The sequence below is a fragment of the Monodon monoceros genome, unplaced genomic scaffold (genome assembly GCF_005190385.1).
Source record: "Monodon monoceros isolate NGI ecotype Baffin Bay Population unplaced genomic scaffold, NGI_Narwhal_1 Super_Scaffold_21, whole genome shotgun sequence".
Lineage (NCBI taxonomy): Eukaryota > Metazoa > Chordata > Mammalia > Artiodactyla > Monodontidae > Monodon > Monodon monoceros.
The window spans coordinates 63,677,004-63,694,340 of NW_021703778.1; the positions used below are offsets into that span (position 1 = coordinate 63,677,004).

The 17,337-nt window shown below is 37.8% G+C and overlaps 1 protein-coding gene across 10 annotated transcripts in view; it reads right to left on the reverse strand.

Annotated features, from left to right (window-relative positions):
* The window catches only part of ICE2 (interactor of little elongation complex ELL subunit 2), an 87,677-nt gene that overhangs the window by 11,068 nt on the left and 59,272 nt on the right, over positions 1–17,337 (reverse strand). For 3 of the 10 annotated variants that reach the window (XM_029239723.1, XM_029239734.1, XM_029239732.1), the window contains 4 exons: positions 14,513–14,774; positions 10,015–10,743; positions 8,861–8,981; positions 3,025–3,171 (listed from right to left, as the gene is read on the reverse strand). In XM_029239723.1, coding sequence (XP_029095556.1) covers positions 10,621–10,743; positions 14,513–14,774 — 385 coding nt within the window. In that variant the 3' untranslated portion in view covers positions 3,025–3,171; positions 8,861–8,981; positions 10,015–10,620. Of the gene's footprint in view, positions 1–325; positions 1,317–3,024; positions 3,172–8,860; positions 8,982–10,014; positions 10,744–14,512; positions 14,775–17,337 lie in introns of those variants that run through there. The other 7 variants (XM_029239726.1, XM_029239727.1, XM_029239729.1 and 4 more) reach the window with 7 other exon arrangements.

Consider the following 17,337-nt stretch of genomic DNA (forward strand, 5'->3'; position numbering starts at 1 on the left):
ACAAACTCCTTTCAAGTTTTAACTCAAGTGACATCTCCAATTGATGTGATCTGACAATTCTTCACATTTATACAGTGACTTGCAGTTTAAAAAGAACTTTTATATCCATTATTTATTGGAAGGCCACTAGAGCCTGTAGAATATGCTGGGAAGGCATCAAATTCTGGATTTTACAGTTGAAAAGACCCAGGCTCAAAGAGGGGAGAGATACAGCCTTAGCAAATGGTGGAGTTGAGACTAACTCAGTGCTCTCTGCTACCCCCTCATCGCCTCCCTCTTCCAACAAACTCTGGACTGGCTACTTCTAAGACTCAGCCTCTCTTACCTCTCCAAGTTGCAGCTGACAGTCTTTAACATTCTGAAGACTTCCCCAACTGCTGGACGTGAATTAACTCTAGCAGGGGCTCCTGGGAGGCAGAAGGCTTGGCTGACAGCAAACTCAGCACTCCCTCATATGCAAAATGACACTTTGGCCTTAGGCACTTAGTAAGTTACACAGTCCTTGCTCCTTAAGAGTAAAAGTTTTCAGGCACTAGAGTGTAGCATTAAAAAAAGCCAAACTGAATTAGGGACTGACCTACCACTTTATTAGCTTCCCAACATACACACATATACAAAGACATTCAAGCCTGATGCACTGTGATTTCAGTCTCCCTCACCCTCTTCCCGAACTCAAAAGAACTCATTGTATAATTGGACAGAGACTATTTCCAGCTGCCCACTGCGGCACTTGGGAAACTATAACTTGCCTCACTTTTAGTGGGGCAGAGGGCAGATAATATACTTGTAAAATGTATTCAATTATTTATTTTTCACATTAGTAAAACTGCTGTTTGCATATTGTTGGGACCCAAGACTAGCTGAACATAAAACACAAACTCCATAAAATACATTCTATTTCTTAGTTTTATAGAAATGTTAACTTTCTCATTCAATTAAACAAAGAGATTGTAATCACTTTATTACCTATTTCGGACTCATTTCTCACTTTCAGTTGAAAACTTTCAGGAGTAAATTTAAATATTGTCTCATGGAGGATGATGCAGTCAGTAAGACTGTCTTCCTGGACACAACATCCTATTTATTTGCAGTCCTATCTAACGGGCTAAAATCAAAATACCTTCCTTACAGTTTAGTTTCTGCAGTCTAAGTTGGGCAGAATTTTGTTGAAAGAGCAGTTTGCAAACTGGGGAGGAGCTGAGTTTACTTGGCATTCACACAACCCCAGAGCTGTGGAGCAGGCTTCTTTTCAGCATGCCGGTGACTGCACATGGGTCTCACTCTTTGACAAGGGAAGTTTGTTGTTTTTTGTTTTTCTGCCGCAGAAAGAATCACAGATTACATATTCATGTCCAAACAAGTTTTGGGTGCTAGACAGAATGTTTTTAAGAGGTTTTAAATACAGTGTCTTCCAAATTGTTAAAGCTAACCTGAATTTATACTTACCTTGTTGCTCTTAAATGACATATAGTAACATTGTGAGTTAGACAGTATTGTAAAAATGTATCCAAAACATGGAACTTCAGTCTTTCTGGATAGGTGACTGGCATGGCCTTTAATAAGCACAAGTTTTTATTTTTATTATTTATTTATTGCTTGCTTGCTTGCTTGTGGGATCTTAGTTCCCCGACCAGGGATCGAACCTGGGCCCTCAGCAGTGAAAGTGTGGAGTCCTAACCACTGGACTACCAAGGGTTTCCCTAAATACAAGTTTTTAAATTTCTTTTCTTGTGCAGGGCTCATAGCTGCCCATAGACTTGCCCTTATGAGTAAGGGATCTAAGACTGAGTTAGAGACAACTTGGCCGCATGCTGGTATATGGCGAGGTATCAGCACAATTTAGGTGTTGATGCAGCATCTGGAGGCTGCCTCGCCCTGTGCTTGGTCTTGGGTTAGACACACAGCTGTATAAAAACATAATTGTTGCCTGTGAGGAGCTTATGGTCTGTTTAGGGACTTTTGCAAAATACTTGAAAGAGAATAATATAGGTAACAGCTGAGATTCAAAATTTGTGGTATTATAATAAGTACAGTAGGAATTTAAAGCAGAAAAGTTTTGTTTTTAGGGTTTTGAACTGTAAGGAAAATTTCATGCCCGGGACCCTAAAAACAGGAGTCCCTGATTCCCCCACCCCCTGCCACTTCATTTAGATTCTTCTTTCTGCCTGATTGATTATTCAATCTAACAGACGTTTCTCTTCAGTCTTCATCCTCCTTGACCTTCCTATAATACCTGACACTGAACAATACATTTTTCACAAACTTTTCTGTTTTTAATTAATTAATTTTCTATTTATTTCTGGCTGTGTTGGGTCTTTGTTGCTTCATGTGGGCTTTCTCTAGTTGCGGTGAGCGGGGGCTACTCTTTGTTGCAGTGCACAGGCTTCTCATTGCGGTGGCTTCTCTTGTTGCAGAGCACGGGCTGCAGGTGCATGGACTTCAGTAGTTATGGCACACGGGCTCAGTAGTTGTGGCGTGCAGGCTTCAGTAGTTGTGGCCCACGAGCTCTAGAGCACAGGCTCAGTAGTTGTGGTGCCCAGGCTTAGTTGCTCCGCGGCATGTGGGATCTTCCCGGACCAGGGCTTGAACCCGTGTCCCCTGCATTGGCAGGCGGATTCTTAACCACTGCGCTACCAGGGTAGTCCCTTCACAAACTTTCTATTCTGAAATAATCTCAAATTTATAAAGAAGTTGTAGAAATAGTACATATAGCTCCTATATACCTTTCACCAAGCCATCCTGTTAACGTTTCTCTGCCCAAGTCCTCCAATTTGAGACTAAGTTGTAGACGTGATGTTCCATTACCAATTTTTACTTCAGTGTTTATTTCCTAAGTACAAGGCATGCTCTAACATAACCACAGCAAAGGAAATTAACATAGATACATTACTACCATGTAATCTACAAACTCCAAGTTTTGCTGGCTGTTCCCATAATGTCCTTTACTGGACTATACATACAAACCAGGATTATGAGTCCCATTAACTTAGTCTTTAAGTAAAACAGTCCTCCAGTGTTTCTCTGTCTTTCATGATCCTGTCAGTTTTGAAGATTGCTGACCAATTACTGTACAGACTATGCCTTTGCGTTTCTCTGGTATTTCCTTATAACTTACGCATATTTGGCAGGAACATACCACAAAAGGGATGCTGTGTTCTTCTTCATGCATACCTAGAAACACACATTGTTAAGTTGTCTCATTACTGGTGATATCAACTTTAGTTACTTGGTTAAAATAGTTTCTGCCAGGTTTCTTCAGCATTAAGTAAACTAATAAGCATGTTATACTTATTAATAATAATAACTATCTGGCAGTGAGGTTCTTTAAGACTATGAAGTATTCCTATTTGCCATCAAATTTTCACCCATTGCATTTATCCTTTGATGATTTTTAGCTTTATTATTATTATAATGGTTGCAAATTGTGACTTCTCTAATTCCATCATTCTCTCTAGATTAATTGATTGGCATTCTACCATATAATATTCTCTTTTGCCCCATTTTTAAATTCACTCATATCTGTATGAGCTTGTGGACTACTATTTTACTCAAAGGATTTCAATCTGTTACTCTCATTATTTCATGCTCAAACTACAACCGACCTGGGAACTCCTTTAAGCTAGCTCCTGTGTTCTTTTGACATGCACTCATCATTCTTTGAGCATTTTCACACTTCCAGGTTCATCTTACAGCTTCCCTTCCCCATTCTTGGAATTAGTAATTTCTCCAAGGAGCCCCAGTTTCTTTAAGTGAAGAATGGGACTTGGAAACCAAGATCTGGGTGCTGGTGCTAGGTGTGCTCATTACTACTAGAGTGCCATTGCTTCTAGACCCTTTCAGCAGAGTTAGGAAATACGTATGCATATGTACACACACACATCTATGTCTCCATCTCTCTATATATTAAGTACCATGATTTCATTTCCAATTCCAAACCAATACTACAGGGTTTATTCTTGCCTTCCTCTTTCCCATTATTCTCAATGTATTTATTTGTTCAGTTAATCTGGTATGTAACCAAACTCCTAGCCCCTTGACCCAAATAAAGGGGAAGTGGAAGAAAAAGAGTTAAAAAAAAAAAAAAAAAGCCATCTTGGTTGCAGAAATGCCTCAATTTTTTGGTATGTCAGCCCAAAGGTGGGTCCCCGCCTTCTTGTTTCTTTCTAAGTTGCAGACCCACATTTTCAGTCTATAGGTTCTGTAGGATATCACCTTAATTGTACTGCCAACATTTGGTTGAAAACATAACTAGTTGTCTGTTCACCCTATCCATGTTCTCCGATATTTTCATACTGTAAAATAGTATGAAGACTTTTTCCTTTCTAAATAAACCTTTATATTGTAATTCCTAAAACTGATCATGTCATCTTGCTCAAAAAGCCTTCAATAAATCTTCATTGCTTTTATTGATTGATTGATTGATTTAATAAATTTATTTATTTTTGGTTGGTTGGGTCTTTTTTGCCACGCGCAGGACTTCTCTAGTTGCGGTGAGCCGGGTCTACTCTTCGTTGTGGTGCATGGGCTTCTCGTTGCCGTGGCTTCTCTTGTAGAGCACGGGCTCTAGGCGCGAGGGCTTCAGTAGTTGTGGCACACAGGCTCAGTAGTTGTGGCTCGCAGGCTCTAGAGTGCAAGCTCAGTAGTTGTGGCACACAGGCTTAGTTGCTCCACAGCATGTAGGATCTTCCCGGACCAGGGCTCGAACTCGTGTCCCCTGCATTGGCAGGCGGATTCTTAACCACTGCACCACCAGGGAAGCCCTCTTCATTGTTTTTAGAATCAAATCAAACTATCTGGAAATAACAGTCAATACCTTCCGCTATCAAGCTTTAACTTACCTCTTCAACTTCATCTTCCATTTATCATCCTTTACCTCCATGCTTATTAAATAAGCACATTCGTTATTTCCTAAAACTAGCTCTTTTCATAAGAATTTCCCTCATGCCCTAATGCTTTGCTTCCTTTTAATCCACATTGATATTTTACTTGTCTTTCAAACACAGCTTAAAAGTCATTTCTACCATGAGTTTCTGTTTACTTCCAAGTATCCCTTTTTCTTACTCCCTTCACTATTACGTCACTTGAATATTCTGCTCTGTATTATAGCTAATTGTGCATACCTATCTCCCCAACTAGATTAGGTAATACCCTTAAGGCAGAAAGCAATCTTATTTATCTTTAAATCTCAAGAGACTGGTATAATGTATTACAATAGATGCTCAAATACACATTATCAATTCAACAGAGGACAGGCAAAGTTTTGAGAGGCATGAATAAATGCAAGCAGATGTAGCTTTACGTGTAAAAGCATGCAGGTAGGGACAAGAATGGCTACTTTTTGTGTTGGTAAAGCCTGACTGGAGCAGATGTTGCATTAATGCAGGGCTTGGGAGAGACCTGAGACCCATGGCAATTGTGTGGCACTGCCTTACTGGAGTGTGCCTTTTAAGAGTAACATGCAAAAGGGAAGGAGTAATTCAAGACACTAACCACAGGTTCTTTAGGTTTCTTCACTTTCAAAACAGCAACTGATTTACATTCAGGCTTCCCCCCAACCCCAGTTCCTTAGAGAATTAACTGGGTTATACCATGCATGTACAACAATTAAAAACTAACCCTTGGTAGGTACTTGCTTGATCACTTTCTAACAGTAGCTCATATACTGAAAGCAAACATATACGCCAAAGTAACTGAATCTTCCTATTTGTTGAAGCAACCTGGAGACCAATCCTAGAAATATATGTCTGGGCCTCGACTCTTTCAGTAAGCTTTGCTCAGCAGATCGGACCCAATCCCCAGATAGATGCTTGTGTGTCTGCCCTTATGTACTTTGATAAGAAGTCTGGACACTAGCCGTGGGAAGACAGCAAGAGTGGAAGGATCAATGAAATGCATACCCTTTATTTCCATATCTCAGTGAGAAACTCGATAAATCCTGACATCAAATACTCTTAAGGTTTGATTAAAAAGTACCTACCATACTCAGCCATAAAAAGAAACGAAATTGAGTTATTTGTAGTGAGGTGGATGGACCCAGAGTCTGTCATACAGAGTGAAGTTAAGTCAGAAAGAGAGAAACAAATACCAAATACCGTATGCTAACACATATATATGGAATCTTAAAAAAAACAAACAAACAATGGTTCTGAAGAACCTAGGGGCAGGACAGGAATAAAGATGCAGATGTAGATAATGGACTTGAGGACACAGGGAGGGGGAAGGGTAAGCTGGGACAAAGTGAGAGAGTGGCATGGACTTTATTTTATACTACCAAATGTAAAACAGATAGCTAGTGGGAAGCAGCCGCATAGCACAGGGAGATCAGCTCAGTGCTTTGTGACCACCTAGAGGGGTGGGATAGGGAGGGTGGGAGGGAGACCACGAGGGAGGAGATATGGGGATATATGTATATGTATAGCTGATTCACTTTGTTATAAAGCAGAAACTAACACACCATTGTAAAGCAATTATACTCCAATAAAGATGTTAAAAAAAAAAGTACCTACCATATGCCTATAAAACATGAAAAACATCTTAATATCTCTACCAGCATGTCCATCAAGAACTTCATATTTAGCATGTTGGTAATAAAATATTAAAAAGTGTTCTCTCCCCTCTCTACCTTAAACCTGTGCCTCCTTCTATTATCTCTAAAACGTTCATGGTGTCCAAACACAAAATCCAAGTAGAAATGGAAAGGAATAGGTTAACTTCCTTTGCAGTTGCAAAAGAAGATCCAAACAGAGCTATTTCCAAGTTTTGCAATAAAGATTTTCATTGTTTCCACCTCACTTTCTCATTCCTTAACATTCATAAATCTGACTTCCATTGTAGCCACTTTAACGAAACTTCTCCTTTCACTGAAGTTCTATGGTTCTTCCTGGGGCTCTATTCATGGTCCTTTCTTCATTTCACTCATTACTGCGATGTCATCCTTTTCTCTGATTTCAATCACCACAGATACACCAACAATTCCCAAATCTGTACTAAAGAGATCAGGCTTCTCTCTCTTGAGTTCAAAACTCAAATGAGCAACTATCTTTGACACCAACTATCTCTATGTCAGATTTAACATGGTGGTAATAAGGAATTTTTTAAAAGTGTCCTCTCTTTTTCTCTCCACCTTAAACCTATTTCTTCTGTATGCCTAAAATGTTCATGGCATTTGTGAAGGTTTAAAAACATGTTCACTAAGTCTTTTTATACTCCTCCCTTCACGAGGTGAAGCCTGAGTGTGGACTTAGTGACTTATTTCTAACAAGGAGACTATGGCATGAATGACAGTATTTGACTTCCAGGCCTCGGCCTTAAAAGACACTGTGTCTTCCTCCTTGCCCTGTCTTGGATTGCTCTCTCTGGGGTAAGCAGCTGCTAGGTCAAGAGGACACTCAAGCAGACCTATAGAGAGGTACATGTGGTGAACATGAGGCTTCCTGCTAACAGCCAACAAGAGACTGAGAACTTCCACTGCTACCACGAGACAGCTTCCTTGGAAGCAGATGCTCCAGGCCCACGCAAGCCTTCGGACGACTGCAGCCCTAGCCAAGCTTGACTGCAACTTTATGAGGCCTTGAGCCAGAGGCACCCAGCTAAGCTGCACCTGGACTCCTGACCCACAGAAACTCTGAGATAATAATTATCTGTAGTTTTAACTAGTAAGTTTTGGGGTAACTTGTTATGAGGCAATAATGGCACACCCAGACCCAGAATCCAAGGAATATGAGTGGTGAATGGAAACGACCATTTTAAGTGAGCTCTCTCTCCACTCTAATCACACTCCTCCTCGTACTTTCTCAGTAAGTAACAGTTATTTACCCAGTATCCCATATGAGGAACCTGGAAGTCATATTTGACTCTCCCTACCAACTATATCACCAAGTTATCATTTTTTTTCTTCCATCACTTGAGCCCATCCCTACTTTTTTTTTTGTTTTTGCCGCACCACACGGCATGTGGGATCTTAGTTCCCTGACCAGGGACTGAACCTGTGCCCCCTGCAGTGGAAGCACTGAGTCTTAACCACTGGACTGCCAGGGAAGTTCCCCATCCCTACTCTTATTGCTTTAGTTCAGGGCCTTTACCATTTTTCAATTTTGATAACATACCTTTGCAACTTTTCTCCTTCCCTATAGTCTTTCCCAGCTCCATTCCATTCTCTAGATTAATGCCAATAAGAACTTTTTGAAGAATATATCTGATCATGTTATTTATTTTTATTAAAAAATCACTACTGGTTCCCACATTGCACAGGACAAAATTCAAATGTCATAGCATGGCATGTCTGTCGTGTCCTATAGCTTTTTCTCTCATCTCCACGTTCACAGCCTACAATCTGGCCATCTTTCACCTTTGCATATGCTGCTTTCTTTCATTGTGGAAGATCTTTCATTCTTTCCTTATAACTCTTACTCTTTTTTAAAAGACTCAGCTCAAGGTTTATCTCAGAACCTTCCTTAATTATCAGGTCCAGATTAGATGACTTTCTTATAGTACTTTTATCAGGGCACTTATCACATAGATCAGCATGTGTCTTCCACTAGAATGTTAGCTCCTGAGGAAAAAAAAAAATCTATCCTCGGTACCTAGACATTCATTTATTCCTACATTCAACTTATATCTACTGAGCAACTACAACAGACACTGTATTAGGTGTTTGTTACATACTAGTGAACAAAACAAATATGCCCTACCCTGGCATAGCTTGTATTCTATTCAAGAAGACAGACAGTAAGTTAAATAAACAAATATTGTGATATATGAAAAAAGAATTTTATCAGAGGGTAAACATAAGGACCTACTTTAGGTTGTGTGGCATACAGTACAGATGCACTCATACATTTACTGAACGAAATGTTTATACCTTCACCTCAGAGATATAAGTGGGTCAGGCTCATCACATCCTTGCCAACATTGAGTCTGTTTTTTTTTTAAATCTTTGCTCATACTGTCAATGTCACTTTCTTGTTTATACATTCTCAGTACTAAAAATCAAGAAAAAGAACACAAGATCAAATGTACATTAGAAAAAAGAGGCTTGATAAAGCACAAGTGGAAAACAAAGTCTAGCTTTATATTATCACGGTTACTCAGATAGATGGCTAAGATAATTTCAAAATAACCACCTGTAAGATCACACATTTTACTAAGTAAAAAGTATACTAAAAAAATGAAAGCCAACTCTTTCTGGTATTCAGAAGTCTGAAGCAATCATTGTTTAGTTTTTTTAAAAGAGCAAATTCCAAGGGAATCCCTGCCTCTCCCTTGGTTCACTGCCAAATAACTCACAGCTGGAATATTTCTGGGAAATATGGGTATGTGACAAAGTTAAAAAAAGGTCAAGACCACTGAAAACCAAGCTCAATATTTTAAAATGGGAATGGCAGGATGAGGAAACTATATATTAAAATGCATAAAACAATTTTACTAGTAATTGCTCATTAATTTGAAAAAAATTTTATAACCAACCAAAAAAATCAAAACTTGGTAGTAAATAAAATACTTAACTGCTATTTATAACAGTTGAGAAGGTTTCTAGGACTAGTTTCTTATATTAATATAAAATGCATAAAAAATTCCAAAAACACAGCAAATATTGCCCTATCTTACAAAGCTTGTATTTTACAAAAGATGCACATATTTAGTGCACATTAAGGAGGAGGAATACAAAAGTTAAATAAGTCCATCCCTTCTTAAGTCCATCCCTTCTTATTATTGACTATAATAACATCAATTGATCATGCCTTTTTCCAAATTCATCTCCACGGTCCTGAAAAATTTAAATGAATCAGTGTAGATGAAGAAAAATACCTTCCGTTTTACCACACATTAGCCTTGTTGGTTGAAATATGAGATTTTTCTGGAAACTATACTCATCTCTTTGCTTTTAGTAGCCTATTTCAAAACTTAGCCAGGATTTGTGCCAAGAGATAGAGGCATTTGTCACCGAACCTGTTACACCACAAGAGTTTTTTCTTTTTAAACTGATGACTGCCCAATAAAAAACTGTTAACTTACTTGTGAATTTTCAGAGGCAGAGGGTTTTTTATTTTCCTTTTTGGCTTCTGCAATGGAATTTCACCAAGTTTTTCAAGATATTAACTTCTTTAACCTGCATCAATCATCATTTTAAAGTAGTATATAAAAACTGTCAAATGGGTCAGAAATAAGGTTTATGTAGTTCAAAATTATCTCTGACAGTGGCAAGATTTAACCTTTTGAGCCAACCTCAACAGACCGGCAATATAACTCAAATTATTAACATAATACATAATGATAAATATTGCTCTCGAAAAAAAGCAAATTATTTTCCTACTTAAAATTTTTTGCAAAAGGTCTACTATAAAAATATTTTCTTCTCTCTTTATTTCCCTGCCACGATAATGTTAAACCATATCTGGAGTCTCCTCAAACATCAGGTGTTAAGAGCACAACATTCCATTTTAGTTGGATCACTGCTTCACATAGTCAATGTGTATTTGCAAGGCACTATAAAAACTCTCAAGAACAGTAAAAGAAAAACATTCCTCTTGCCTACAGATCTTTCAGGTATATTTCCCCTCAAATTTTTCTAAATTGATTGTTGTGATAACTGGTTTTTCTTCATTTTCCATGGTACAGTCCTCAAGTTATTTTTCTTTTACTTGGAGCCACTCCTTCATTTTCAACTTGCTGAGCAGGCAGACTTTTGGTTTCCATGGAAACTGAATTCCTGCGGCTGCGGGTAGGCATTCTTGTTCCACCAACCTAAGAGATGAAGCAAAGAACAGGATGGCTTAACAATGTTTACAACATTCTTAAACACAGTCAACTCTATTATTTACACATGGACTAATTTCCTTGCAAATGGTCCTTTATATATTTTTAATCCCTAGCCACTTAACTGCTTCTAAGCAAGCTTTAATCTGACAGAGTTTTAAAGTACGAAACTTTCAAATAACAATCAGGGAAGGAGATACATCAGGGTAAACGGAGAGAAGTGAAGAGGAAAACCACACTTTGTGCTAAATTTAGGAAAGTTTGAAACGCTAAATGAGAAAATGAAGGAATGACAGGCCTTTAGAGAAATGTGCTTACAATAATGAAACTGAAGGGCAGGAGAAATGAAAAATAGGAAGGGAGGGAAAGGAAATACAAGAAGGTCAGAGGTGGTAAAGAGAGAGAAGAAATTATGAAATGGAGACAGAGTAAGAAAAACAGAAGAGTCCAAAAAAGGAGGATAAAAAGAATAAAAGGGAAACGAAGGGAAAAGAAAAAAGACCCCAATTTGAGTTGAGAGGCCGGAAGAGCAAGAAAGAAAGAAAGAAAAGGGGAAAGGAAAAATTGGAAGGCAATTACAGAGGATGGGAAAAGAGGAAGAAGGGAAGCAGGGGGAAGAAGCTTTGTTGGGGTGCTGATTCTACCTTAATATTTATTCTTCCTCAGCACAAGTTGCTACTCAATCCCACTTTCTAGCTCACACAGTCTAGGGAAGAGAGAGTGTATTCTTAGGATGCAATCCCTTGCTAATTGCAGTCCCACTGAAGATGAGGTCTGGAAATACTGTCATCCCCTTGGCCACTGGAAGAGTATAAAATTTTAAAATGGGGTAATGGAGAAAGCCAGGCATTACAGAGAAGGACAAAAGCTGTACAGTCTGAAACCATTTTCCCAGAACTTGTCCATATCTACCTCTATTTTCTTTAGTGACCTTGCACCCCCTTCTATTTCTTCACATCTTCTCCAGTGTGTTTCAGACCTGGAAATGATTGTAATTCCAATCACACTCTCTCATATTCCTTATACAACAGAAATATTACTAGCATTGCCCCAAGAGGCTACTGGCTCACTAAGAATGAATCAAACTCCAGCTACCCTCACCTAATATCTTGTCTCTTTAGGGGCATTTTTTGGTTTACAATTAGATGGTTAGAAAAGACAAATTTGAGTTAGGGTTTGAGCCTGCCAGTCTGTCTGTCTGAATCTGAAGAACTTTTTTAACATACAGATTAAAAAATTGCTGTGATTTTTAGATTATGTATACCACTCCCCACTCAACTGGTATTTACTATAAAAGTATACTGACCACACTAATTATATCTACCACACTGCAAGCATTTTGACCCTATATGTGTATGTGTGTATGAGCATGAGCGTGTTGTGTGTGTGTGTGTGTGTGTGAGATCCATATTTATAGCAGAAGTTGTGGAAGGAGAAAAGGGATAGGCACAGAGCCATTATAAAAAGACTAGAATCAGAAGTCTGGAGTAGCACAGGAAGCAAATGGGATCCTCCTATTAAGCTCTGCTTGATGCAAAAAGAGGCAGACACAGGCTCTACTGGGGTATCTCTCAGGATTAGTGCTTAAGGTACTACTACACAAAGGTGACATCTGAGTTCAAGTGGACTAGGGACTAAGGAATCGTATTAGAGGCAGAGATATCTGTCATATGAGTTTTTACGTCATGAAATAACTAGATCATTTCTGTTCCATATAAGATCTTACGTCCCAGGGTTTCCTGAAGCTCTTGTCTTTTCCTTTGCTGCTAAAGCTGGAATCCCTGTCTGTGCTTATTAGCTTGGTAGGATTAGAAAGTCTCATTCCCATGGCCTCGCTAGGAGGAAGTAAGGGAGAAAGATGGGGGCAATTCCTACATATGTAGGGCCAGATTGTAGGGAGATGTGTAACAGATCACCAAAAACTTTCCATGGGCTTAAAAAAACATCAAACCAAGCACTAGTTAGCTAATTGTCTACTGTACCTAATGTTTGGCTGTACAACAACCTGGTCCTAGACAATCTCACTAAGGATTTGTCCTTGGACTGAATGCATGAAATATCTTCAAAAAAACACAAATCAACAAATGCTCAGCATATACATAACTAAGCTGTTTATATTTATGTGGTCAAATCCTGAAAACATGGAATTGTGTCAAGACATTAAACTGTTCACTTTCACTAAAGAGGAATAAGCCACTCACACAGTTAAATGTTACAGGTGAAACTATCATCAGATTTTTCTAAGTTAAAACAAAATCATTCTCTTAGAAATAACATAAACTCTTCAAAAAAAGTTTTCAATTATTATTTTTAAGTTAAGAAAATGTTGCCTCAGGAGGTTATAAAAATCACTACTTATATTAAATTTAAACTGGAAATAGCCAACAAAAACTGTAGCTAAAATGGCTTAAAATACTAATAACTCACTTTCTCCATTCTTTCACTTGTCCCAACTAGTTAACCACATTTATATATTTTCTTGGCCAAAGTCAACTATGAATGTATAAGAAGTTGTCATTTCTAAAAGGATCCTCTCAGTAATAACATTAGAATGGAGAAGTGAAAAACATACACGTGATAGATGTTCTGTGGTAAACATATTGAGAAGAGTAGAGAACTCAGACAATAATTTTGGTTCAAAGATTTTTGGCAGCAGGGAAGGAAAATGTACTGTGTTACTGCTGACTGAACAGTCAGATTCACTTGTAGAGAATAAAACTTTTCCTTCAACTAAACTCAAACTGGAACTTCTTACATGATATAAAGAATGAGTGACATGGTAAAGAGTATCTCTAAACCATGGTTTTACAAAAGTTTCAGATAGAGAAATATCATTCAACTGGTATTTCTGGGGAAGGATTCTATAAAGAGCATAACATTAATTATAACTAAAATATTGAGTGATAAAATACTTAGCATTAAAACACAATTTACATCTTAACATTTTATTGTACTTAAAAATTTATTTATTTATTTATTTATTTAATTTTGGCCGCATTGGGTCTTTGTTGCGGCGACCGGGGATGATTCTTCGTTGCGGTGTGCGGGCTTCTCACTGTGGTGGCTTCTCTTGTTGTGGAGCACGGGCTCTAGGTGCACGGGCTTCAGTAGTTGTGGCGCGCAGGCTCTAGAGTGCAGGCTCAGTAGTTGTGGCGCACGGGCTTAGCTGCTCTGCAGCATGTGGGATCTTCCCGGACCAGGGCTCGAACCCCTGTCCCCTGCATTGGCAGGTGGATTCTTAACAACTGTGCTACCAGGGAAGTCCCTATTGTACTTTTAATAAGGCACTGCAGTCACTAATTACTAACACTTGCTTTTATATTTTCCCATATCCTACTTATTAATTTTTAATTGTATCATCATAATTTTATTGCATGTATTCTGCAAATTGCCTCAAATATTTAATGAAATGAAACAGTATACATAAATAAAACTTGCAAAAAAATTATAACTTTGCTTTTCATAGGCACATAGGGATTTAACTATGTGGTTGCCTTACCCATGCCCTCACTGGGGAGTCTAATAGAATTTTCTTTAGTTGACTCATAAACCTTACAGAAATAAAAAGTTCCATTGACATGATGACTGGGTTCAGTAGAGCGTACAACTTTATCTATGCTTCCTATAGATATTATTTTTAGAATGGTGTTGTGATTAACATGGCAAATGTGGACATCAGGTTGAAATATTTTATAGCCAGTGAAACAGATTAATAATAAACAACCTAATCAAACATTTAATTTCAAAAAGATCTTACCTTTTGTTGTTGTGTTGTGGGACCTTGTGATTTAGGTGGAAAAGTACAAGGTATTCTTCCATGATGGATATGATATGGTAATAAGAGACTGGGGTCTAACGGGACCCAGGGAACTGAGAGACTGGAAGGCACACCAGGAAGGCTGTAATGTGTTTTATGCAAATTGTACGCTGTCCTAGTAACTTTTCCATCAGAGGTCTTGTAGATCAGGAGTGAAGAATCTTCTGCTGCGTGAGACAACAAGTAGGAGCCCTCCTGCAAGCTAAATCCACACAAGGAAACTCAACTCATTGGTTCACTGTGTCAAATTCAATAGCACTTTCTTAATCATAATATATTAATAAAACTGAAAACAATTAGGGGAATGGGATACCAACTCTAAAAACACTTTTATGACCAAATAAGATTTAAGAATCTTTTAAACTATTTTCATGCCTTTTCAGCAACTCATTTTAGTTCTTATTCCAAGTTCAGGATATATAATTATTTTCTTTTCACTGTTACATCAGTTAAATTGTAAAATTTCAAAAATTTAATGGGAAACAGACAGTCTGCCTAATTCTCTAATTCATGGACAACACATATGGAAAAGTACATATACATATGAGTACATAAGTACATATACGTACCATTCCTATACACAACAATTTAAATTAATTAAACACTGTACCTACTTTCTGTCTACTAATAGGTGAACAGAGATAGAAAAGTGAATGTGACAAATTCACTACACTGAGAAGTTTAAAATAAAGTGGCAGAAACAGTCAGTGCAACAATCACAATACGAGGGGCCATGAGAATAATAGCAACCAAAGCAGTTAATAGGTACTGAATGTTTATCATGAGCTAACGACGACTATACTGTTTATATCCATTTCATCATTAAATTCTCCAAAACAAAACTTTAAGGAATAATATTAATTATTAACCTCATATTTGAGATAAACAAAAATCAGACATGCTAAGTAATTTGCCCAAAGTTCTGAGTGCAGGACCTGGATATAAACCCAGGCAGTCGAACACCAAAAGCCATACCCTTAATTATGATCCTCTATTGTCACAATAATAAGTTCTGTCAAATCTACATTTTCCCTTTCTCTTTAGAAAGCTTTAAGGAATTCAGTGTAACAACATAAAGAGCTAAAGGGATACGATTAATATACTGTGTTTTTTTTGGGATTTTACATTCTAGCTCAAAGGTACAATGGAAGATATCAGTTCTTTCCCACAATCTATCATTAAAAATAAGGACTAGTCATACTTACAAGGATCTTCCTACAAACCTGATAAGTTTTTCATTAATTCATTACTGTTTTTAAACAGAAAAGTAATAGGTATCGACAAAAGTGGTTCAGAGAACTATTATTCTCAGAGCATTTTTTCCCCAATCATTTTCTATTCCCATATAAAGAAATGAATAATAATTGATTTGACAGTGGGAATAAGTAACATTTCAAACACTGAGCTTTTATCAGTGAAACTTTATATCTTAACCTCCTTCACTAAAAAAGAAGAATGCTTTGGTTTACAGAGAGAATTCATGGAGAATGAGACAGTTCAAGAAAGAATATCTTAAAAGTGCTGCATGGGGGCAGCAATGTACATGGATGGCTACAAATATCAGTAGGCACAGTAGCGGCCTCCCCCCAAAACATACATCCCAAACCCTAGAGCCTGTGAATATGCTACATTACATGGTAAAGGGGAATTAAGATGGAATTAAAGTGAAATCAAGGTTCCTAATCAGCTGATTTTAAAATGTAAGGTTTTCCTAGATTATTTTACTGCGCTCACTAACGATGAGTCCTTAAATGTAGAAGAGGGAGGCAGAAGAGACTCAGAGGGAGATAACGGCTTTGAAAGAGGTGAGAGTGAAGTGATGTGAGGAAGACTCAACTCGCCTTTCAAAGTCTGAAAAGGGAGGAAAGGAAGAGCGCCACAAGCCAAAGAATGCAGGTAGCCTCTAGAATATACAAAAGTCAAAGAAACAGACCATACCCAGAGCCTACAGAAAAGAAGGCAGAAAAATGACACCTTGATTTCAGCCTGAGAAGACCTGTTAGCCTCCTGACTCACAGAACTGCAAGATAATACATTCCTGTTGTCAACACTAATTTTGTGGCAATTTGTCACAGCTGCAGTTGAAAACTAATACATAAGCTAAGATATTGATATTCAAGTTTCAAAAAACACTTGGCAAATTTCGCGTTTAAGCATTGTACTTAACATGAAGAATGGAATATATAAAGCAAAAATCTTGCCACAGAATCTCAGAACTGAGGAGTACTTTGAAAATCACCGAACTCAACACCATCATTTTATAAATAAGGAAACTGACATCTATCTAGTTGCATAAAAAGTAGGAGAGTTAGAACGTCGAGGTTTTTGACCTTTTGTTCAAATTCTTGAATTGTTTTTTAGTTTATCTTTTGGTAAGGGCGTAAGACAAGGAGTGCAAAGGTTTGTATAATGAAATGGTTTGATAAATGATCACGTAGAGAATCTATATTCTAAGATTTGCTATGTACCGAGTTACTAGCCTCTATGTTGCTTCCTCACCTTGAAAATGTACACAATATAGCTATGGAAGGCTGACTAATATTCCCCCAGAATGTTTACATCCTCTCTCCAGAACTTGTGAATGTTACCCATCAATGGCTTTGCAAATGAAATTAAGGATGCAACGTGACAATAAAAGCAAAAATTTGAGTGATGTACTTTGAAGATGGAGTAAGGGGCTACAAGTTAAGATATATAGGTATTTCTCCAAAGAAGACATACAGATGCCCAACATCACTAAATCATCAGGGAAATTCAAATCAAAA